Source organism: Simochromis diagramma, unplaced genomic scaffold, assembly GCF_900408965.1.
Source record: "Simochromis diagramma unplaced genomic scaffold, fSimDia1.1 OVJJ01000603.1, whole genome shotgun sequence".
Classification (NCBI taxonomy): Eukaryota; Metazoa; Chordata; class Actinopteri; order Cichliformes; family Cichlidae; genus Simochromis; species Simochromis diagramma.
In genome coordinates, this window is record NW_024387414.1 from 16,619,988 (window position 1) to 16,644,140 (window position 24,153).

The window sequence follows — 24,153 nt, forward strand, 5'->3', positions numbered from 1 at the left end:
ACTTCCAGAAATATAGCTTTGACATGGCTTCTTTCTTCTTTCATAAACCCTCTCATGCCATGAGCCTCGGGCCTACCACCAAGCATATTCATGTGATTTTTGTCCCCCTTTTTTCTTTTCTTTTCTTTTTTTAGTCACTGGGATATTTGACGTTTATTTTTGCAACAGTAATTTTTGAGTTTGTCACACAGTGTGATTTTAAGGTTTAGTCTGATCGCCCCTCCAATTAAGCTGTGTTTCATCCGTTCCCTGCTCCGTTTGCACCATGCTTGAACATTTTCCCAAAGACAGTCTATATATAAAATAATCTGCATTTGAGCTGCAGTAACTAAGAGATTATTCGCTGCTTCTATTTTTTTTTAATTCTTGCAACGCACATCATTCATTAAAAGAAAAATGTAATTAAGATATTGATTCAGAAATAATAATAAATAATCTTAAAAGGGATAGAGATGTAAGGTAGCGACCTTTTGTTGTTGGCCATTTTAAAAATGAAAGTAAACTTCCTTTTTATTTTCATGAAATTATAATAATTGAACGCCTTTTTAAAAAAGAATTAAGGCAGCATATTTTGACCACCATAAGAGGCATTTTTAGACAAAAAAAAATCAAACATGTTTACAGAAGAAAGAAAAAAACCCACTAAGACCAGATACAATAAGTAGTGTTGTGAAACTGTTGACTGATTTACGAGATTATTCACAAGCTTCCCAGTGAAGAACAAAAAAAAAAAAAGGCGTAACGCAATAATAAATAAATTTACAGCTAAAACGGAAGCCAGTTCTATTTATCAAATTTTTGCAGTGTGACAGTCTTCAACTGCCATGTGCACTCGCGCATGGGCAAAATTTGCATGTTTAAACATATATCAGTTGTGTCTTATTCTATCTTCGGACATGTTGAAGACAGAGGAAGAATGTTGTGTTGCGCTCGGTTTTGTTCAGGAATGTCCACGATGTCACACGCCGAAGCAAAACGAACACAGGACCATCTCCTGCAAGGTTTTACGCAGCTCCTGGCTCCGGTACGCGTATATAAGCGGGTCGATGAGGGAGTTACAGATGATGAGGATGAGGAAAAGGTTAAAGTTTCGAAAGAAACAGTTGCAGAAGGGGCTGGTGGGACAGGCGAGGATGAGGATAAGGTGTAGAAAAAAAGGGCCCCAGCATAAAATAAAGACCCCGAGCAGGATAGTGAGGGTTATGGCTCCTTTCATACTTGTGGACTGGCGCCTGTTTTTGTGGAAAGCCACGATACGCCGAGAATGCACGTGCGCCAGGACAAACATGTGCAGGTATAACACGGCGTTGAATACCAGAGTAGTGCAGAAGAAAGTGACGAGGCACACGATGACGGCGTTGTCGGTATGATATACGATGAAGAGGATGCTGGAGGTGATGCTGGCCAGCCACACCACCACGATGATGATGATGGCGCGATGAGGGGTCATGATGCTGTGATACCTCAGCGCGTAAAAGATGGTGATATAGCGATCGGCAGCGATGGTGCACAGAAAGGAGAGAGAGGACACCACGGAGCTGCAGATCATCACGTCGATGACGTTGTCCAGGTGGCGAAGCATGCCGGGGTTCACATCCAGGAGGCCGTGGTCATTGAGAAGCATGAATATGGTCTCCACCACGTTGCTGACGCTGACAAGCATGTCAGACACGGCCAGGCAGCAGATAAAGTAGTACATGGGCGAGTGGAGGTTTCGGTTTTTAATAATCGCCATGATGACCAAGATGTTTTCCACCAGACTGATGAGTCCCAGTGCCAAGAAGAGCTCCTGAGGGATCCGGATCTGAACGCAGTTCAGCCAGTTTCGCTCTCCTGCGGTTGAGTTCGTTTCGTTCTCCTCCAGAAGGTCATTTAGCGGTCCGAAGTCCGTGTGAAGTATGGAGGGATACTGCAGGGACCCGTTGGTCATTTCCATGTCTGCCTTCTATTAGGTAACTGCAAGCTTTTAGCTTTTCAGGTGCTCCGTGTGGGTTTTAGGCTGCTGCAGCACAGATTTAAACTGGGTAAGGAACCTTCATCAGCTGTCTCTGGAGCTTAGAGGATGCTTCTACATCAGCTGTCGCAGTTACAGCTTGCTTCTGAGCAGGTTGGGGATTCAAGCAACTCATCCGAACTGTTTGTTAAACCCATGGAAGCCTCAACCGTCCAGGATCATCAAACTCCACGCAAAAAGTTCAAGTATATGTATTTATATTGATTTCAACCATTAAATAGCCTGAAAAATCATCGGGGAGCTACCGCGTTGGTCCCGGTGAAAAGTGAGTTTCTTGACTCCAGTAATCCTTTTATTTTTTTATTATAACCTATTGAGTTTTTATTATTATTTTTCGCCCTATCCAACCAGCTGCTCCGGGATAAACATCTGTAATCTTTCCTTCTCCGCTGAAATCTTGCACTCCGAGTTCACGTTTTTTCCTCAAACAGAGCAGCCGATCCACCAGAATCCTTCCATTAGTTCACATTGTTCTGACCAGCACAGTGGCAATGAACACTGTCTATAGTATACTGGAGAGAGAGAGAGAGAGAGAGAGAGAGAGAGAGAGAGAGAGAGAGAGAGAGAGAGAGGTGGCGGATTATTTCTCACAGTGATGCTGCGTCCTGAATGACTTCAAGCGGCTCCTCCTCACAAGCGTCAGCTGCGCTGCGGTCCTGTCTGCGAAAGTTGTGCCAAGTTTTCTTGGGAGAGAGCTGAACGGTGATGGATTGAATTCAGTAATAGTTCGATCTGTTTTTTTTTAACACTTTCCTTTCTAATCAGAGTCTTGGTGTCCAAAATATAATTTCTGAAAACTAAAAAAGAAAAAGCTCTGAAAACTTGTACTACTTGCACTATACTTTCTGGAAAGCAGATTTAAATCTTTACTCGTAGTTAGCCTCCTGTTTTGCTCTTAGATATTCTCATTTTAAAAACAACTGCACATATAAAGATGCACACGCCATGTCTGTGTGTATTTTTTATGAGACAGTAATAAAGAGAGGGGTCAAGAGGGATCTTGACACTGTGCCCAAATCATATTTGCCCAGGTTCCTGCAGACGCAGGAAGTAGGTGCAAGTAAGGAACAAAGTTGGTTCCTTAACATAGACACAGCATCTGCTCCTGCAAGCACAAGCACCTGCAATGTAACTAAATAATCTAAAAACAGTCAGAATCCATTTGTTCTGATTTAACTGTGACCAAATGAGGGCTTGGGGTGTCATAAAATTCACCTGAGCTGCTAATTCAGTGAGTGTGGGAAACACATGTGCAACTGCCACACGTGCAAGGCTCCCCTTCACTGCTTTGCAATATTTTTTAAATTTTATTTTTGTTAAATCATCTTTAAATAATTATGGATGGTAAGTTATGAAAACTCTTTAATGATGTCTTAACAACAAAAGAAATTGTGTGATAGTAAAGATCTTTCTCTGAAACAAAAAACGGTTGGAAAACTTCAACCTAAACTTTCACTGCTCTCTGAAACATTAATTTAGGACAATAATCTATAAATGACAATTATGCTATTAAAAAAAATCTAAACAGATGCATAATTCTAGATTTGGTGTAGGCACTGTGAGGCAATTCTTGGCCTGGGTCAGTCTGACCAGGTACATATTGTGAAAACATTAAATATGAAATCTAAGGCTTAAGTAATCCAGGACAAAATCCACACATCTACCTGTGCTTAAAAATGATTTCCATTAAAAATAAGTCTTAAATAGCTTTAAGACAAATGTGCAAGTGAAAATCTTGGTGTTCACCAGTGTATGAATGTGAGAGTGAATGAATAGTGGTATTGTAAAGCGCTTTGGGTGCCTAGAAAAGCGCTATATAAAATCGAATCCATTATTATTATTATCATTCATAGAGCCAAACGTGCTGTTTGTGGTTAAACTTGCTTCTCAAACTAACGGCACAGTAATTTTGATACATATCCACACAATTTGTTAAATCAAATTTAATAATTTCAACTTCAACTTCTTGAGCATGTTTATCTGGTTTCAAATTCATTTGTATTATCAAAAGTGACAAGTCATGCAGGCAAACACGTCACGAAAAACTAGCAGACCGGCTTCTGTCCAGCTTCTGAAATTTGAGGATTTGCCGTGTCATTTAATTTATACAATGACAAAAATATCAGGGGTCACACGTAGTCGTGTGACTACGAAAAAACAATTCTGAAATCAAGTAAGTTGCACAAATATTTTATCGAAGAAAAGAAAAATTTGTTGCAACTCTGCATTCAGTTTTTTCAGGAATTTCAATTTGCTCTAGGTGTTTTTGTTAAATTATGTTATGGCAACTGGTTACATTTAACCCACAGCACCAGTGGTAATACTGCAGTCCCATCAAGCAGCCTCTGAGCCGCTAATCTGAAAGCGCTTTCAATACAGCAAAATGATCACATGAAGTTTTCACAACAACACCCATAGCTCCAGGTGAATTAGGAACAATGACCTCATTTGACCATCTAGCACAGTCACCCACATCCTTGCGGCTCATTGGAACACAAAGTAAGCAGGTATGTTTCAAGCGTGTACAGCATCTCGCAATGATTTTGTCCTTTGACTGAGAGTAACAGACCTCAGGCTAGCTCGTCATTTGTGTTTGTATTGAAAAAAAAAAAAAATGTTTGAACAGTGACTGTAAAGCATAAATGGGGTGAATCGTATCCCATGGATAACATGAAAGGACACTGAGAAGAAAGGGCAACAGTTGGAGAGTGTTAAAAAAAAAAAATAATAAGCACAAGTTAAAAACGATAAATATCACTGATGATAACAGAAGCATAGTTACTGCTTCAGATTTAGCGTGCATGGAATGAGCATAATCAAGTGAGGTCATGAGAATCTGAGTGTACACAGAAAAGAGTTAATTTAATTACCAGTTTAAGAGATAAAAATGAAAACATCTGCCATAGCTGCGTTGTCAATAAGTGCAAAACTGAAATGTGAGAATCGGTGCCGAAGTCTGAGAGGTAATAAGAATATTAGAGAAAGAAAGCAGCAGAATTTAAACAAACCAAAAACAGCAGCCAAGATGATTAAGACAGTGAGTAGAAAATACCACGAAGACCACAAAGACAAAACAAATCTAGTTTATCATGTTTAAGGATGCTTAAAATGATGTCAGGTGTGTACGTGGAAGACCTTTTCATGCTTTTTGCAACAGGTCACAACAGAAGTGCGTCATCAGGCCGAGCAGCATCTTGCTGAGGTTTGTGTGGTACTGTTTGTCATCAGAAATGACTCAGTTTGATTAAATTTATTACCAAGAGTCAAAACACTTTACATTTTTTCGTGTGGCCCCCGTTAGATTTTGGAACTTCTTAATTATTCAGCCGAAAAATCATAGAAGTCTCACAGTAAGATTATTATGACTACAGAATCCCTGCAAAAATAAAAGAACTGTACATATGAATGCCTGGATGTGGATCAACTATAATTCAGTTCAAATTATAAATAAGACCTAAATGGATGGCATGACTAACTGAATTTGCGCCAGAAAAAAAAGGCAGTTTCCTTTTTAGAAAAACAGAATTGATTGATTTAAAATGCTTTACTAGCTACACATTAAAATATTCAAGTTAAAAAAAAAAAAAGTAATCATTTTAGCCTTCAAGAAAACTTCAAAGGATTTTTCAGAGTTTGTTTTTATTGGGAGTGATCAAATCAATGAGAAGAAAAATTTTATGATTCTGTGTATATGTATTAAAGTGCAGATAAGCAGCAGTTTGCTTTAGAACTTGCACTCAGAATAAGACTACATGAATCTCACTCTAGCTTCGTAAAGCTTCCACTGCAGGTGTTTATGAGAGAAAATGAAAAACTCTCAGAAAGCCAGAAACCAGAGGAAGAAAAGCAGGACTTATTATCCGTTAGTGCTGCTGAACTGACAATGCTTGGAGACTGATTATGGAACTAATAATTATAAATAATACACTTAACCTTGGCAACACGACAGGTCCAACTAACAATCTGCTTTCTGAGCTTGGAACAAAGTGTGCCAGGTTCACATCCATCTACATTACCCCAGTAGTATTTATGTTTGTTTTTTAAAATGAGTCTAATATTCTGAAATTATGACAACAAAATAATATCCAGCTGTCCAACTTATTTTCCTTGTAATTATTAACATCACTTTTTTTTTTTTTTTCAGTTTTATTCCTCTTCATCCATCACTTAGTCCACCTCTATCTCCTCTTTCAGTCCCATTCATCATCATCTCTGTAGGGGTTGTCCTCTCTTGGTGGCTCCTGAAACCGGATATTTGCCAGCATGTCCCTCATTGCCACCATTAGGCGATTTACTTCCTGGTTCAGCTCCTGACCAGCTCGAGCCACTTCCATGTCATCTTCCTGCCTCGGTGGATCCTTGAGAATGAAGGAGAGATTATTCAGTCTACAAACTTCTTGTGAGGTTCTTATATAGTGCTTTTCTACTCTACCTGAGGACTCAAAGCCCTTTATACAAAGTACCTCATTCACGCCCATTCACTCAAGTGCTTTTTTCTATTCAAGTTCTTTCTATCTAACATTCAAACACATTCATACTCCAGTGGATGCATCAGGTTATCTTTCCCAAGGATATTTGGCTGGAACAGCCAGGAATTGAACCATCAACATCCCAATTAGTAGATGACCTGATCCATCTCCTGAGTTACCCAAAGTGCTCCGCTACAATGTCCTAATAATTTAACTTGTTCTCGGAAATGGTTAACCATTGCAAGACATTACTTTAACTGTACTGGTGGTGTCCAAATAAATATACGGCATCTATGTTGGATATAGCAGAATAATCTAGAGTTCATGTTATCAAACACAACTTTAGGTTGTTTTCAGAAATGTAATTCTAATTTACGGCCATGTTGTTCTTTAAATATTAAACTCTTAACTATATTTCCTTTATCCATTTTTTATCTCTTCCTCTCCATAAGTGGATAACAGAGTTGGAACTGTCCTGATGGAAACATGCCTCGGGCATATCCGTTAACAGTAAGCATGTACAGTTGACTGTGTGAGTGTTTGCCATACATTTACTGTATCTTAAAGTGGCAGAGATTGGTGTGTGCTGCATGCTGGCAGGAGCCTGTAAGACCAATGAAGACATTCATGCTCAGCAGGCCAGTCATTGGAAAACTGGACATAAACCAGACACATGTCATGCTCAGTGTAGCACGAGAGAAGTGCTTTAAGCCATGAAGTGGATGTGGTGTCTTTGCAATAATCACCTTCACACATTAGATAAAGTAACAGTTAAAGGAATCTTTCAATTTAGTCTTATTTGCAGAAAACAACCAAACAAGGTCAAAATGGGTTCAGTATAGGTCCTGCTTTCCATGCATTCATATACCATTTTCACACAGAAAGCATGTTTGCAATTTTTCCCTTCCTCTTAAGGGCATATAAAGTTAAAAAAAAAAAAAATACTCATTTTAAATGCAAGGGCTTTACTTAAAATCCACACTCTGATATATTTGCAGAGTAAAAGTACACCATTTAAACTGCCACATGTTATGAACTTGTTTACCAAAAAGCCTTTGAATGCCTCTTTTATGCAGAATCATACAAGCGAGTTTTTTTTATTATCAGCAGGTTTTGTGAAAAGCAGTGCATTCTTTTTATATCGCTTGTGCCAAGTAGATGAAATCATCCTCTCTTCAGCACATTTTCCTTGTCAGAAACATCACAGAAACTGATGCTGTGAGAATGTATATTTACTGCTATATAAACCGCTCTTCATTTTTTATCCCTTCAACAACGGCATCTTGTAAAATTCTGCTAAGAAATCAGTGTTGGTCCATGTTAATTATGGCCAGCACAGATCAGTGAAAAGCTGTATTTTAGCAATGTTGTTTCAGCTGTCCGACTGCAATGATCAACGCTTGTAAAGCCTTTTCTAGGTAAAAGGTATTAAAGGTAAGATGCTAGGTTGAAATGCTGCAACACTGTTAAAAATAAATAAATAAATAAATAAATAAATAAAATAGATCCACATCCTCAAATTTCTCAAACATAGTTAACTAAAAATCTGTAATATCTGCATGAGCATTGTGAGCCACACTACACTATATAAACTACATAAACTTAAAACTCAGCGAGCTTTAAGCTGGTTTGTGTGAGACGGGATGAAAATGGTTTAGTGTTCACACATTAACAGATGAACAGAAGAACCCTGATTTTACAAATACGGGTGTCATTCAAGATGAACAAAATGTACATTAATGAAGAAATCCAAGCACTGAACTTCCTTATTAGCAAAGAGAAAGAGACATCGAGTCAACTTTGCACTTCATGAATGTCGTTTTCTTGAACTTGGAAATGGTCGACAGAATTAACTGTAATAAGGTCATATGCTTTCTTTGATATTTTTCAGTTTTGCTAGGCCCCCCTTTGTTTTACAAGAAAAATGTTCGCGCGCCCCCCCGCACGCACACGCACACATCCTCCAACCACACACACACCCATATTTTTGCTCCATTGCGGTTTATTTCACACCTCAAACATTTAGTAAGCAATTAAGCAAATACAAGTAATCTGCAATAAATTACAGGTAGTAAGAAAATAAACTAACTGGGTATTTTTGAAAACGCAGCTGTTTCGTCCACACGTAAACGGCGTTTGGAATCACCGAAAACGGAGATTTTTTTTTAAAACTCCTTTTTTGCGTTTACGTGTGGACGAGGAATACAGAGTTCGTCACGCAACGTCAAAGGTATGTGCCTTTTTTCACGTCAGGCTGTGCGCCACGTTATTGTTTACATGAGATGAATTGCAGAATAGCAGATAGGACATATTAACAGTATTTTGTCTCTATCTTCAGGTTTTACAGCTTACATATATACGCAGTTACTGTCCCTCTATTTAGAAAAGCAGAGGCGTCACTGTGTAATTATTTTACTTGTAGTTGTTTTTTTTTCCCTTTGTAATAATATTCAACATTGCAATCAAATCAAAAAATGTCTCTCTGTGCAAAATGGGTTTAAAAACATAAACAACTGTGGGATACTGTTTGTCAGTGATTTGAACCGGGGGACAAATTGTGGCAGGATCAGCCTGATATTATTTGTATCCCGCTGTAACTTTACTGTATAAAGAGCTAGAATCTCCAAAATGTCAGGAGTAGTGAGTCATTATAACAAGTGTTTGTGAACTAAAAATCAAGAATGTGGGATACTGTTTGTCCCTGATTTGAAGAGCCCAGCGCTGCTCCCGACAAAGGGAAAACCAATTAAGCAGGGGAGACCTACCTCAGCACTTGTGCAGGTGAAACCAAAGGGAAGATATGCTTCACCATATTTTGTAGTCTTTGGCTTAGAATGAAGTTGGTTTGGAAACATATTCAGCGATGCTTCATCTCCTGCTTTGCGTTTCTGTAGGCGCATGTGCTAGCAGTGTCTAAGCCTTTTGTTTTTTTTCCCCCCTTTTCATACCGCGCCCCCTCTGCCATGGCTCTGCGCCCCCCCTAGGGGGCGGGCCCCACACTTTGGGAAGGTCTGCCTTAGGGTGACCATGAGTCTTAAGAGGAAATCTTCCATCAGTCACGGATGTGTGTTAAAATGTTTTCCCAGATCGTTTACCAGCTCAGCCCTGCACCCTGCATTTAATAGCAGCACCCTGCTGCTATTAAATGGGTGTATCTGTGCGTGTCTGCTTTAATCATAAAACCAAACCAAACCGAAAAAACCCCCCAAAACACAACTTTACTTGAAATTCATCATTCAGGGTGTTGAGGGCGAACACTAGACCGGAGTTTGCTATGGAGGAGGTATGACTGTCATCAGAACGTGTCAGACCCACGGACCGTTTAGGAAGGTGAAAGAGAGAGTCACTTTATTAAACTTTATTACGGAAGAATAAAAATCTTGATTTATTATGTGTCTAATTTTAATTTCTTTTGCATAATTACAAAGTACCTGCACAGACTAGAGGTTAACAACATTTGCTCTTGTCAGGAGGTGAGAGCCAGACATTTTTTAAATTCTGTTATCTGACACCAAATTAATTTATCATAACTTTGAAAATAATTGTTTATTGTATTTCATTTTTAATCCTGATTTTTCAGTTCTTCAAGTCCCATCTCTCAGGCAAAAATATGGGCTCAAATTGTGGTCATAAATATTTTGTACTTCAGTTCAGTTTTGTATGCGTAAAAAGAATTTGTGTGCGTAAAAAAGATTTGTATGTGTAAGGAGAATTTGTAAGTTGAAACTCTGCACTCAGGTTTCAACTTACAAGTACGGATTTTGACCCTATTTTTCTTCCTTTCAGCTGATTGGTCAATGTCATGTCAATCACAAATGTAACTATCCAATCAGAGAACAGATGGGTTTGGCTGTCAGAGGGGTGCTTTTTTGAACTGCAGGTCCTTGAAGGATAAATGCCCTTTCATGTCTCTTATCGCCACACCATGAAAGAAAACATTGGTGTGTGTCCAAGTAAACTTTTTCTTACAGGTTGAAGTGCTTACACAGGGACCAGCAGGGCGTTTTCAAAGGCGCTGTCGACCTCGGAGGAAAAGCAGTGTTGTGGAAATGACACACTCTTCACTAGTTGGGACAGTTACAAAGCTTTCCTTGTTATGAACGAGAGATACGTTTTTATTAAACATTTGAACTTAATACAACACAAACTCTCGTAGAGGAGATAAAGTCAGAGAGATACATGTTTTGAAACGACAAAGATCAGGTGCATCTAGTACACCTAGAGCGGCCGCTAAAAAACAATATACAAGCAGAGCTCAGCAGCCAGCGCAACAAATTCTGGATCCTTCGCTCTTAGTTAGCGGTGAGCACAGAGCATGCCGTGTCCGATGTGAAACAGCCTTTATGCTGCATAGTGTGACTCATAGCAGTGGTCCTGGTTCAACACTGATTTTGTGTTAAAGTAATACTAAAGTAATAATGGTATTTCTGACCACTGGTATACCACAACTGTATCCTTTCAACAGCTACCAGGTAAACTCTCATTCAAAGCTTTGTAGCTCCTTTAGTGATGTTGTAAGTAAACTCAACAGACATTGTTGCAAGAAATCAGAGAACATAATTAAATAACTTTACAGCCCTCTGAGTTCACCAGTTCATAATGATTCATTCACTAACTGCGCTTACACAAGTTTAAAAGAAACAAACGAGTTTTGTGTCAGGGGCTTATAGCTTAGTCACATGGTGTTACCACATGCACACACTATGGGTTCTTTATTTGTATTTCATGGTATTCTAAGCCTATGCAGCTGTTTAGAGAAGCTATAGCAGTAGCGTATGCTCTTGAGAGTGAGGAGGGACATCTACAGTATAACTGAATGTCATCCATCCATCCTTTTCCACTGGCTAGTTTTCAAAATGTTCCCCCCAACTTCATCGTCAATAGCTTCACGTCAGCATTTACCCCTCATTTCTGACACAACCAACATGCACAATCAATGCTATACCACTGCACACCTTAAAAATGAAAGTGCATCAGAAAATGAGATAATACAGACCTACAAACGATATATCTGTCTGTTGTTTTATTGTAAGATAGCTTAATTTAACAGTTTGCAAAGAAACTAGTTACTCTCTCTTCCTCCTGTTTTGCTATGTGCATGTGTCTGTGTGCTTGTGAAAAAGACTCTGCTGCATGTCTGTGTGGCAAACGCAGCACAAAACAGAGGGGAGGCAAAATTCAAGTTAAAGACAAATTGTTATGAGTGCATTTAAAAGCTTCCTGACAAGCGTTAATCAATATAAAATCTAAAATAGACATTGACCCTAGAAAAAAATACTGATGTTGACTGACTCACCTGAATGTTAAAGTTTGGCAGCAATGACCGGAAAAACAGTGAGAGTGTACTCTCATTGGATGCACCAACACGCTGCCTATATGCAGACCCAAAAATAAACAAGTCATGAAGTTAAAATGAAAATTGAGACAAAAAAAATTATAAGGATCCACAATTACCTTTCTGGTCGTGTATATGATATCACTGAGTCGAGTGGAGGCAAAGGATCAAACCCCATCACAGGCTGAGTGGTCACCTCCTGGTGGTGAAACAAATCCCCCCAAAAATACATGAATATAGAACAGAAAAGCTAGTTATCAAATGCCTGTGTGCAAAATGATGGATGGATTTTAAGCAGTCTGGCCTCTTTCTTCAGTAATTTGAGAAAAAAGAAACAAAAAAAACTTAAGTTGTCCACAAAGTCCACTGCTCAGAAATAAAACTTTTTTTTGAGCAGTGTAGTTTGTCTTTTTATAGTTTTAAATCTACAGGCGATGACCTGGGCGAGCTGGAGAACAGCAGACTTCTGTTAGAGTATGAAATACAGCTGTAATCATGTGATTTTGAAGAAACTACATTTGGTACAAACCTTTAAATTAAAATTTATTAGACAATTTAATAGTTTGTAAAACAGCTATTGCTTCTCACAGGTCTTCTTTGCTCTAGCTGCTTTCCACTAACCACACACCATAATCTGGTTCTGCCAGAGATTATGTTTTCTTTGCACTGTGACTGTGTACTTGTTCACAGGGAATCATTTCCCCACAATGACACTGAGATCAATTATTCTGTGATTTACAGTTAGAGATTTGGAGAGTGAACTGAAGACACTGAGATGTGTCACTAGCAATGGTTGGAGTATGTTTTCTGCTATCAGGGTGGTGCCTCAGACTGTTCAGCACCCTAATCAAGGTAACGTAACCAAGAACATTTGAGGAAAAAAACAAAAAAAAATACAAAACATTTACACTTCACTTGCAATTTACTGTGTGCAGTTCTCAGAATAGAAGACGCTGAGGTGCAGATGGTGATTGTTTCTTACCAGAGGCAGAGTTGAGGTGGCTTCTTTGATCTCAGAGAGTAGGACATGGCGATGGATGTTCCTTGGTGCACTTTGGTACCTCTGCTTTCTCCTATTAGAAAGACATGAAGGGGAAGGTTTTGAGAGGCATGTACTTTTAATTAAAGGAATACTAAGTGCAGAGGTAAGACCCAGCCCACAGTTAATTTTGCCTCTCTTTGTCATCAACAAATGCCTCCAATGTTAAAAAAAACAAAAGAACAAGGAAAAAAAAAAAAAAGCTGACTTGTTTTGGCAGTCCTCCACTACAGGGTCTTTGGCATCAACTCGTCGCAGCACTTCTTTCACCGTCTCTTCCAGCCAAAGCATTACTGCAGCCTCCCTCCACAGAGTGTAAGTTCTCCCCACATACAGACCTGTCAGTTCAGCCAGAGCTGGCAGCTGCCTAAAGATGGAACAAGTGCAAAGAGCTTTAACATGAGGGTACAAAGATGGAAGAAAAAAAATGTTTCAATTGTTTTTAAAAACCTGCATTGTGCAATAGTTTGGAAAATAAAGAGAGTATACGTTACCTTATCTGACTATTTGGACCAAAGAAGCTATGGGAGGTGACTGCGGCATCTGGCTGCACAGTACACAGATCCAGTAAAGGCATCAAGACTATAGTGGGGAGAAGGGAAACACGTCAAAGGGCAGGGAATTACAAAGTTACACTTTTCAAAGGGTGAATGGTAACAGTCCTGGAAGTTATTAAAATTCTTTAGAGTATGCCTTAGAATATGAAGAGCTAAATAAAGGGCAACCATTTGATTCAGTTCATTGCTGAGGGTCTAACCTGCAGGGAACATGATGAGGGCAATCTGCAGCAGCTGGTCGGCTTTGTGCCTTTGTTTGTGACTTTCTTCAGGGTCCATATTTTCCTGCTGACTTAGATGAAAATGACAAAGGGCAGTGGAGAATGCAAAGTTTGGCAGCTGAGACAGATTTCTGTGCTCCTGAAAAGCAAAAACAAACAATTCCTGTCACAGACTGAAAATTTAACAGTGGCACACTAACTCCGGCACGCACACAGAACGTAAGTGCACACTTTACCTCCCAGTCCTGATATAACTGAAGGACGGATTGGTACTCTCTGGATCGAAGTGCCAAGAAATCAATGAGCAGCAGCATGCAAAGAGGGTCAGAGTCCGGGTCCAAACTAATTCAAATGGGGAAGAAAGAAAATGAATATAAAACAATCATGACAAAGATGTGTCTTAGACTAAGTACAAATAAAACTATCACACCACGATGATCTGGGCTGCTTACGGTGTTTCAGACATTACAGCCACTGTTGGTTATGGCATTTAGGGATATTTAGTAAAGACGGCATTAATGAAGAGGGTCGAAACCAGACAGCTCCAAAACACCACTGCTTTGCTGTTTGTTTCCTCAGTAAATTTTGACCCTCAGGCAGAAAACCAACTGAAGTAACCAGGAGGGAGGTATTAATCTATGCACACAAGTCTCTTTTTACAATAGCTTAAAATCAACCTAAGGGCCAAAAAAATAAATTCTTTAACAACAACTGTGATTATAACGACAAATAAAGTTTGTGTTAAATATCATAGCAGATGAGATTATTACTTATCTTCTTTAATCATCTCATATAATGTATGTGTAGCATTTCTTTAAGCAACGTGCTAAAGATTCTGTTAAAGCAAACTGTGACTTAATATGTGCCGGTGATAAAGGGCCAGTGCTTTTTATTACCACACTGCTGCTCTTCAGGCCGGAACATTAAATCAGGAAGCCAGAATTTGATGAAAATCACAAAAAATATTGACAACTATATGAATAGTCTGCAAAGCTGAAGCTTATGGCAGCAGTGTCCCCACAGGAACACTTCGTGAAAAGCTTTTTGGTAAGTGATTTCTTAACATAAGAGATAATGATATAAACACATGGACTGTTTTTAAATTATATCTCCATAAAAGTTTAATTCTATTATGTGTAAAAGACGGGTCATGATATTAGCCCGAATTTCAATACATGACCTGAATGAATGGTCTGAAACACATGTTCAGTTGTTTTTTACCTTATAAATAATTCTGAGTCCATCTCGGATCGTTATCAGCAGACAGTCTCACCACATTAGTGCACATAAAAAAGGTGCCTCAACAAATTCGCCTGTTTAGTGTTTACTTTATATAGAGAATAAAGGTTCCTCTTGTTTATCTAGAAAGTCATTTATGTAATACTTTTCATGTAATGAGACAGTGAAAGCGTCTAAATGTGCATCCTCTCTCTTTGAGTAGAAACAGATCGTGTTCTTTCATCGTTATTGCTCACATGTCCAATCAGCCCATTAATTCCTCAGCAATTAAGAAGGTAACTGTTTGAGATTAGGTAACAGGTGATTGAGAGTTCTCAATCACTGTGTTTATGATGTCACAAAAAACCTCTACAGAAAAGTATTTTAGAGTCAAATGTGAGGCCATCTGTTTGAAAATTTAAGTGTGACTGAAATGTGGTCATCCACAACAGGACAATCATCCCATACCCAGCAGCAAATCGATAACTAAATGCTGAAAAGAAAAGAATCAACATGTTGAGATGGCCCAGCCAGACCTCACCCAGACTTGAAATGCTATAGCGGGTCTTTAAGAGAGGTGTGCATAAATAATTCCTCACAAATATCACTGAACTAAAGCAATTTTATACAGACAAGAGGCCAAAATGTGAAAGGTGATAAAGTCACAGAAAACATGCAACTAAACAAAGTCATAGAATCATTGGGTGCACTCGGTTTTTCACAAGAGTCCATAATGTTATGGAAAGGTCAAAGACTTTTCACAGCACTGTAAATTAGCTGTTAAAAAAAATCTGGAACATAATGTTTTATACATCAGTTAAAGTTTGTTTGAAGGGGAAGAGTCTGAATGGGGAAGAGTGAGGATTTATTATTATTGCTATCATAAATGCCTCATATCTAATTATGTAGCTTATCCTTTCCCACGTTTTAAGCTTTTCTTTTTATACCTCAGGATAAGTTTGCAGTACTCCAAAGCTGTCCTTGGGCATCCTCTCTTCTCCAGGAACATCATGTGCTTATACAGAGCCAGATAAAATGCTCTGCAAACAGGGGATATTGAATTACTGAATTGCTGAGTTCAATCATTTCATAAATATATAATTTAAGTTGAAAACTATACTGTAGAGTCTACAAGATGTTTAACAAAAGTACAATGTGTAACAACATTTTTAAAAAGTACAAAAGGGAACAACCAACCTGTTTTCTGGTCTCAGATAATCCAGTCTGCTGGTGCCCGACGTCAGACTGAATAAAGGATGAAAAGCACACTCAAAGCTATACAAAGCTCGCTCTGGAAAAAACAAAAACAAAAATACATTTTTACTTAGGAAATGACTATTAATAAGTATACAAGGCTGCATCATTCCACCTTTAGAGTTTTGGTACACGATCATGTACCAGCAGTGAAAACAACGTCTCTTACGCCTTCAGCTTGCATTTGGCTGGCGCCGTGTTACTACGTAAATTAGACAAATTATCCCTGCAGAGGACAAAGTATCCCTGTGGTCTTCTATACAAACTATTTCAGAGACATAAGTAGGATGGCGCCTGTGAAATTAAACCCATCATTGTCCTTTGCATGAATTTTGACTTGTTAACAGTGGCTAGTTTGTTTACTCACAGTATATCAAGGAACTACCTAACCTCTGAAATAACTACAAATATAAATCAATGTGGAGAAAGATAGTTTAGAAATTAGGTAAAATGCATTTTTACTTAAAATTATTACAAAGACAAAACATCAGATATTGGAAGTGAATACATTTAGTTGATTAGAACAGACAAAAAACAGGAAAAAAAAAAATCAATTTAATACCAGCAACACGGTTTAAAAAAAGAAAATGACAAAACCTCAATTGGCACCGTGTTACATCATCATCACCTATAGTTTAGAAAGCCCAGCATTTTTGCTTTAAATGGTTTTAATTGATCGAGAGTTCAGATTTTTTTTTTTTTCCATTTTACAAATGATGATAAAATACATTTTTTAAATTGTAATTATACTGAAAGAAATGGAACATTAAAAGCTTGAATTCTAAAGGTATTCATATACCAAAACAAATTAAGTAATCAGTTAATACTGAAAAAAAAAAGTACAGTATATGCTCGGTCCTCTTAGTGATGATGAACAACAGACATGCACTTAAGCCTGTCTTAAGGCAGAATAATGCCTTAAGACAGGCTGCATTTCATGTCTGTACCAAAACCTCGTGTCTACAGCAAGAACAGAAAGAGTTTGTGTATTAAGTCACTGAGATCAGAACGCCAGAGTGGGTGCAGGTCACACAAGTGAATGAAGCACAACCCAGTTAAGATTCAAAATTTCATTACAGTCTAAAGATATCTGAATAAATCACCATCGTACTTGCAGATCATTAGTTTGCCTTGAAGCTAGATGCGTCATTTGCTCTTAACAGATTATGGTTGAACAGAGTGGATCCCCAGCTATCATCATTTAAAAAAAAAAAAAACAATGTATTTCATGACACAGAGCATCCAATGATCCTCACCAATAAGGTCCCTAGCCATCTCCTGGTCTTCTTGTATGCGACAGACATCAGAAAGTTGCAGCAAGGAATCGATGTGGTAGGGGTTAAGCTGAAGCAGGGCCTGCCCGGGAAAAAACAAAACAACACAGACGGTACATAAAAATTGGATACAGTGTGCTGCTTCATCACCCACTGGTTTGTAAAACTCTAAATCTTAATTTTTGACCAGACATCACAAGCAAGCCTTGAGAAACCAAGGACACTGCTTGTTCATATTGCAGCAACTTGTCAAGGTTGATATCCCTTGTTTAACACTGTAAGATCCCCTGTTTTGTAGGCTGTTTTTCTTATAATTTAATAGAGGTCACATTGTATGCAATATTATTCCATACTGGTGATTTAACTTAAAATCAAGTTTTTATTGAAGTCATAGGTCGAGTAAGGCACTGATCACATAGCCCTAAATACCAGAGGCAACCTGCTGGCAACGACTGACTGCTGTTGAAAAATGTATTTTCCTAAAAGGATTGGTGGTTGCTGACAGCCACTAGATGAAATTGGTCATACAAAAGGGACCTGTACCAAAAGCCTTGTAAGTCCTTTGGTCATTATCAGATTGCCATAATTGCAGACTTGTCCACCAACAGTCACTCACTGCTTGCAGAGACGTAATAAAAGCTGGAAAAAGTGTGTCAACCCAGAAACTGAGATTCCCCTTCCGAGTGAAAGCTTTGCTTTATGGCTGCACATCACATTTCAAAAAGTGCAGCTTTTACTTTAAAAGCTTAGTTACCAATTTCTTTAGTACTTTCACGGTCAGCAGTAAACACAGCACCCTCTATTCAGAAAGTTACACCTAGCAACTACAAGCAGCCTCCAACAACCAACGGGCAAGGTAATAGACCTGAGTGACTATGGCCTAAACCGTGGACTCAGACTTCGTTTTGCAAGAAGAAGACTCCCTGGTGACGATTACAAATAAAGTTGTGTGAGGTATTTAAGTATTAGCTTCACTTTCACATCCAGAAGCTAATCCTGTTAGATTATATAGAGTCTAATTCTTGGGTAGGATCACAAAGGACAAATACATATATATGCATATATTATAGGTAGACATGTCTTATTGGCGTCTTTAGTCTTCTTGTTTTCCACACTCAAATCCATCATGAACCTAGTTTATCTTTACATTGCATTTGTGTCACGTTATTCATTAAATGATTAAAATATTTAGAGTTTTTCAGTGTAGATTTAAATGTTTTAAAGTAAAAATTAGTTGCCAACATTTAGGTTGACACAGTCGTCGGTGTCTACACACACAACTGAAGGATTTCATTTACCACAATATTGTTGGGATCCATGGACTCCACGGCATCCAGGAACTTGAACTGTACTTGTTGGTATTCCCGACTGTGCTCAAACGTGAAGTAATGAACGCCGTCCTTTGTCTCTAGTAAGGTCATTGAGATTCCTGTGGAGAGGTCAGGCAGAAGGAACAAAGCAACACGTAAAGAAAAGCACAACTCATGTTACATTTAAAGTCACTCTGATAAACAACTGATAAATATTGAAAACATATTTTTTAATATATTAAAAAAGATTTTTACGTTAGATGAGAAAAATGTGATTCAAACAAAGTGTGAGAATCAAAATTGAACAATTAAATAATCCATCAACGATGACTTTCAATATGTTCACAATGAGGTGGTCTTACGATGGGAGTATCAAATAACATTCACTACATGTTACACCTAAATATCTATTATAACTAGCACAGTTTAGAACTTTTACCCTAAATGTAATTCTTTCAAACTACAAGATAAAGTAGCATGAAAAGGTCTTAACACCATTATGTGCCTGTCAGCTTGAATTATGTATAGTTAAAAGAGAATAGATCAGGAGCTTTTGATTGATATAAATTGCTGTAGAAACGAATTTATCACAGCTATGTGTGCTTTTGTGTGTCTTCTGCTTTTGCTGTGTCATATAAGAGCTTAACAGGCAAAACTGTCCTCATCCTGGGACAACTGAAAAACACATGTGCACCAATCTAACTAACCATTTATTTACACAGAAAGCTGCTTATACACTGAGTGTCATCAGTAGTGTTCTTATGGGTGTTTTGGCATTTGAATCGTATCCCAAAATAACCATTAGGTAATCACGAAACTTTTCATGTTTTAGTTTCAAACAGCGGCGTGCGACACACAAAGTCCACCTTTGATCAGCATCATTAAAAGTATTACTGAAATTATCAGCAAATCACACCACATAAAATTCCTTATGATAATTAATATATAAAAGTATACCTGGGCGGCTGAAGCGAGGCCAGCTGTCCTTTGGACTGGTCATCCAAGTGCTACGGTGAAACTGTCTGTTTCTCTGTCGAGGCCTAACAAAAAAAAGTGCAAGATTATATTTTAAACTATAGATGATATAATACATTTACTTGTTTAAAAAAGTGGCACTGACTACTTTAAAAAAAAAAAAAAAAAAAAAAAAAGAAGGTTTTGCTATTACCTTTGATCCCCTAGAACAGCTCGAGCCCCAAAATATCTCTTCAGCTCCGTCTCAGAGTTGAGATTCCTGAGTTACCACAGAAATTCAAAATGAAAATGAAATTCACTTTGAACTGGTAGAAGAAATGCATTCCAGTTAAATCCAAGTTAAACTTCAAAACAATATCATACAGCAGACAATTTCACTGAGGACCATGAGAAACACACCATATAAGTGTTGAGATTAAGAAGTGGTCGTACCAGAAGCACACCCGATTTCAAAGCTGACTTTATATCAGTCAGAGTACAGAACCAAAATAAAACCAGGTCATCAGTGTAATTGTTTACTGCTTTGGGCACAGACGAGTTTCACACGATTAACTGTATTTTTGCGAGTTGAAAGCAGCAAATAAGGTTCTCACAAAAGCCACAGGAAAAATACAGTTGAGTGGAAATGTCTCAGTGGCTGTTAATCACCTTAATATTATAATTTGACAGTGCAGAATTTGCACATTTATTTGGAACCACCCAGCTGACTTACTGGTACAAAAAAGTGTTTGTTCTGTAACAGTCTTTTAATGCAGAAAGGAACAAATGATGCTTTGCCACCAACACTGGTGATTTGTCTTGTGCAACATTTTCTAAACCATTTTAACTTTTTTCACTTTAGTATTAATAAACTGTTGTACAATCCGAACGACTAATGGCCTTATTGTGTTTTGTTTTTCTTCTGTGAGCCACGCGCCACCACATGGCAGCATTTCAGAATCACAGAAATTATGTTTGAGGCTAAAAACTAAACGAACCAACCTAAAACTGACTAAATCAAGGAATTTCAGCTGTCCACTGTTTAAAAAAAAAAAATCCTAAAGCCATAAAACGAATGAATTTTTTGTTATTATTTTCTAACTAATGCAGCATGCTAAAAAAAACCCTGATTTTTGTGTACAAATATATATAGAAAGATAAATGCTTCTGCCACCATGCTGGTCAGGTTTGGTTAATGAAAAATTATCCTAATGTGTGTTATTAGGATCATTTTGTGCCATTTTTGATGTCTTGATCAAACATGTCCTCACCTGTGCTCCACATGTAGCACAGGTCTTCTGTCTGACACTCCAGAATCGTCATTTTGCAAACTCAGACCGTTAGACTGCTCCAAGTTTTCCAGCAATAAATCAATGTTATCATCTGCTGCAGCCTCCTGAATGTAAAGCACATACACACACAGTCAGTTCAAAAAGAGGGGATCAAGTTATGCATACTGTGAGTTTAGCTTCTGATTCTGAAGCATTAATTAAATAAATAGTGTATATAGTAAATATGTTACCTGTCCATCTTCTGATGTCACTTTTGTCTTTTTCTTCTTCTTCTTCTTTTTAACTCTGTCTCCAGGGGGCTGTTAAAGAGAAGATGCACAATAAGATCAGATTTCCACAGACCTAGAAGACTGCAGAAGTGCATCACTGTCGCTTTGTTTTCATTTTTACCTTGGCTGACTCTTCCTCGTGCTTTTGATCCAGTTTATCGGTGTCTCTATTGTCATTCTTTGCTGGGTCGCTTGTTTTGTTTCTGTTTGGTTTCTCTGCCTCTTCATCAGCTGAAATTTTTTCTCCTTCGATGTCTGCACTACCGATCTGGTAAAAATAGGACATTGGCACTGAAAGCATCCCGTCACAACACGGCACAGCTACAATTCCAACACAAAACAATACCTAATACATGAAAATCTGTGTTCATGATGAGAAGGTATATTAAGATGACATTTTAACCACAGCTTGTGGGTGAATTGTGACTTAAATTGTGGGAGGAGTTCAAATTTTTAGTTCTATTCTGATCAATGGAGAATTTCAATAAACTGATCTATGTAAACAGTATTGATATGAAATGAGCTGAAAATTAAAAACAAACAAACAAAAGAAACCCTTTAATGCTGGTGACGCTGTGACAGAAATATTTTTCCTTCATGGCCTTAAGTTAAGACAAGTTATTGTCCTATGAAAAAGTAATTAGCCCTAAATTTAATAACTGGTTGTGCCACCCATGGCAGCAAGAACCGCAAAGTGGGAATGAGTCTTTCACATTGCCATGGAATAATTCTTCAAGTGTGGTTATAATTCACAGGGTTTTCAAGCATTAATGGCCTATTTAAGGTCATGCCAAAGCATCTCAGACTGAGGCAAGTGATGCCCGCAGTTCTTTAGATGATGTTCTGGGCTCTTTTGTGGCCTCCTGGATGAGTTACAGATGGAGTGATTTTTGTAGGCCAGCCACTCCAAGTTCACCACTGTGGCAGGTTTTCTTAACCTATGAATAATGACACTCACTGTGGCCTTAAGAGGGCTTGGTAACACCTTTCCACCTTTGTTTCTCATCTGTTCTTTAGTTTCTTTAGATGGTAGCACACTGTGTTGAGTTTTGAGATCTTTTATCCTACCTACTACACTTTGTCTGACAGGTTCAGTTTCATTTAAGTGATTTATTGATTCAACAGGTCTGGCAGTAATCAAGCCTGGTTGTCAAGTAAAATTAAACCAAAGTTTCCAAAAACATGTTAGTGTGACAAATAGGGGGGGAATCAGGAAGGGATCAGATACTTTTTCACAGCACTGTAGGTTTCAGTTAGTTATATTAAACACGGTCTCACAATAAGTAGAAGTAAGTACAAAAGGCAGCGCCTGTACGACTCCCAACCCACTAGGATTATGTTCGTGTTGATGAGGAATCACACCGACAGCTGTCGATTGTCGGTCCATGTGCAATCAGCCGTACAGGGCATTTTAAAGGTAAGTTTTAAAAGAATAGTGACGCGCTGAAAACAAATACCAGACCTTTTCTGGCGGTGTTCGTTCTGATGGTATAGACAGAGCCTACATTTGGACGATTTTCTAAAGCGACAGCCAGCTGGGCATCATGTCATACGGCTAGTCCAGAGAGAGCTAGCCGTAAACAGCTGCCATTAAGACACTAACTTTATGCTAACTTCATGATAAGCATGAGTTGGTGGATTACACCGTCACCTTACCAACTCGCAAATGTTGCTGAAATTTTTCTGAGCCTTGCTTTTCTTTGCCTTTCGGCCGTCACTTTTCTTGTTGGAAGGAGAAACGTTAGCCGTGTCCAACTGCTCCTCTTCAGCCTCAGCCTGCTCCTCCGGGGTGTCACCCAAAGTTAGATCCCCCAAGTCTAACGCCTCCTGGCCTCGCTGTTTCCCTTTAAGCCTTCGAAGAGCCCGGGTAGACATTCTCTGATACTCATGAGGTACATACACTTGAATATTAACGACTAAAACTGTTGTTTTGCTAGCAGACAGACACAGCAGACTAATGAACTGAGGACGAATTCCATTGGGTTCCTTTTCTTCTTCATCGAAATGTTTCTGCGCTTCTCCGTGTGTTACTGCCATCCATAGGATAGATGAGGAATTGCAACAATAAACATAAAACGGTCACTACGCAAAGTACGTAAGAACAGGAACAGGCACGCAATAAATTGTCAAACTAGCAAGACAGAGGATGGGAGAGAAAGATATATGTCTACTAGGGAATACACAACCCAAGCCATTAAAAGCCATGCAATTTAAATAACTTGCGCAATTAATGACGCTAGATTTATCGATAAATTATCAGAACTTGTAAAATGTGTTTGTATGACCTACATCTGAATTTCATACGATTTGAACTTATTTTGACATTTGTTAAGTTATGTGTTTCTATAGATTTTCCACACTTATTTCATTATTTAAAGAAAAATCATGAGCATTACAATTAAGATCAGTTGTTTTATAATTTCTTTTGAATGATTTGAAAAATAACAAATGAATCAACGAAACTGACTTCATAACTAGTCTTACTTTGCCTTTGGATCAACATCTAATGCAGCACAACTTCGTTTGTAGTTCTCTCGTTGAACAGGAGGTGGCAGAATTAACCTACTTTATAAACAAGACAAACAACTTTTCTAGCAGCATAAAAAACCCGTGAAAATACGCAGATTTAAGGACATTAAATTGAATATGAATCATATTGTCTTGATGATTATTTTAAAAATACAACATATACATTAAAAATGCTTTTAAATAGATCAGACACTGTACATTAGTGGTAGGCCCCAAACTAAAATGAAGAACAACTGTACTACTATGGTTTCTACACAGAATCCACAAAACCCATGGATTATCATCTGACAGTATGCATTATTCATAAGCAGATGCCTATTTATAGGGATAACCAGCTGCCTGACAGGTCAGCTGTCACACACACACACACACACACACACACACACACACACACACACACACACACACACACACACAC

The 24,153-nt window shown here is 38.3% G+C and overlaps 2 protein-coding genes across 2 annotated transcripts; both read right to left on the reverse strand.

Moving 5' to 3' along the window:
* Nucleotides 1-777: 777 nt before the first annotated feature.
* Nucleotides 778-2,540, reverse strand: mc1r (melanocortin 1 receptor). The gene has a single exon (XM_040010661.1). It carries the CDS (start codon nucleotides 1,934-1,936, stop codon nucleotides 959-961), a length of 978 nt encoding a protein of 325 aa, XP_039866595.1. The 5' UTR covers nucleotides 1,937-2,540; the 3' UTR covers nucleotides 778-958.
* A 3,095-nt stretch (nucleotides 2,541-5,635) lies between these two features.
* On the reverse strand, nucleotides 5,636-23,218 carry tcf25 (transcription factor 25 (basic helix-loop-helix)). Its single transcript, XM_040010653.1, has 18 exons — nucleotides 22,863-23,218; nucleotides 21,328-21,474; nucleotides 21,168-21,236; nucleotides 20,917-21,041; nucleotides 19,860-19,925; nucleotides 19,649-19,731; nucleotides 18,680-18,810; nucleotides 17,364-17,463; nucleotides 16,051-16,144; nucleotides 15,801-15,893; nucleotides 13,872-13,977; nucleotides 13,615-13,774; nucleotides 13,352-13,439; nucleotides 13,066-13,224; nucleotides 12,801-12,891; nucleotides 11,938-12,017; nucleotides 11,780-11,855; nucleotides 5,636-6,372 (listed from the first exon to the last, which is right to left on the reverse strand). Exons 1-18 carry the CDS (start codon nucleotides 23,079-23,081, stop codon nucleotides 6,205-6,207), a joined length of 2,055 nt encoding a protein of 684 aa, XP_039866587.1. The 5' UTR covers nucleotides 23,082-23,218; the 3' UTR covers nucleotides 5,636-6,204.
* Between the last annotated feature and the right edge of the window lie 935 nt (nucleotides 23,219-24,153).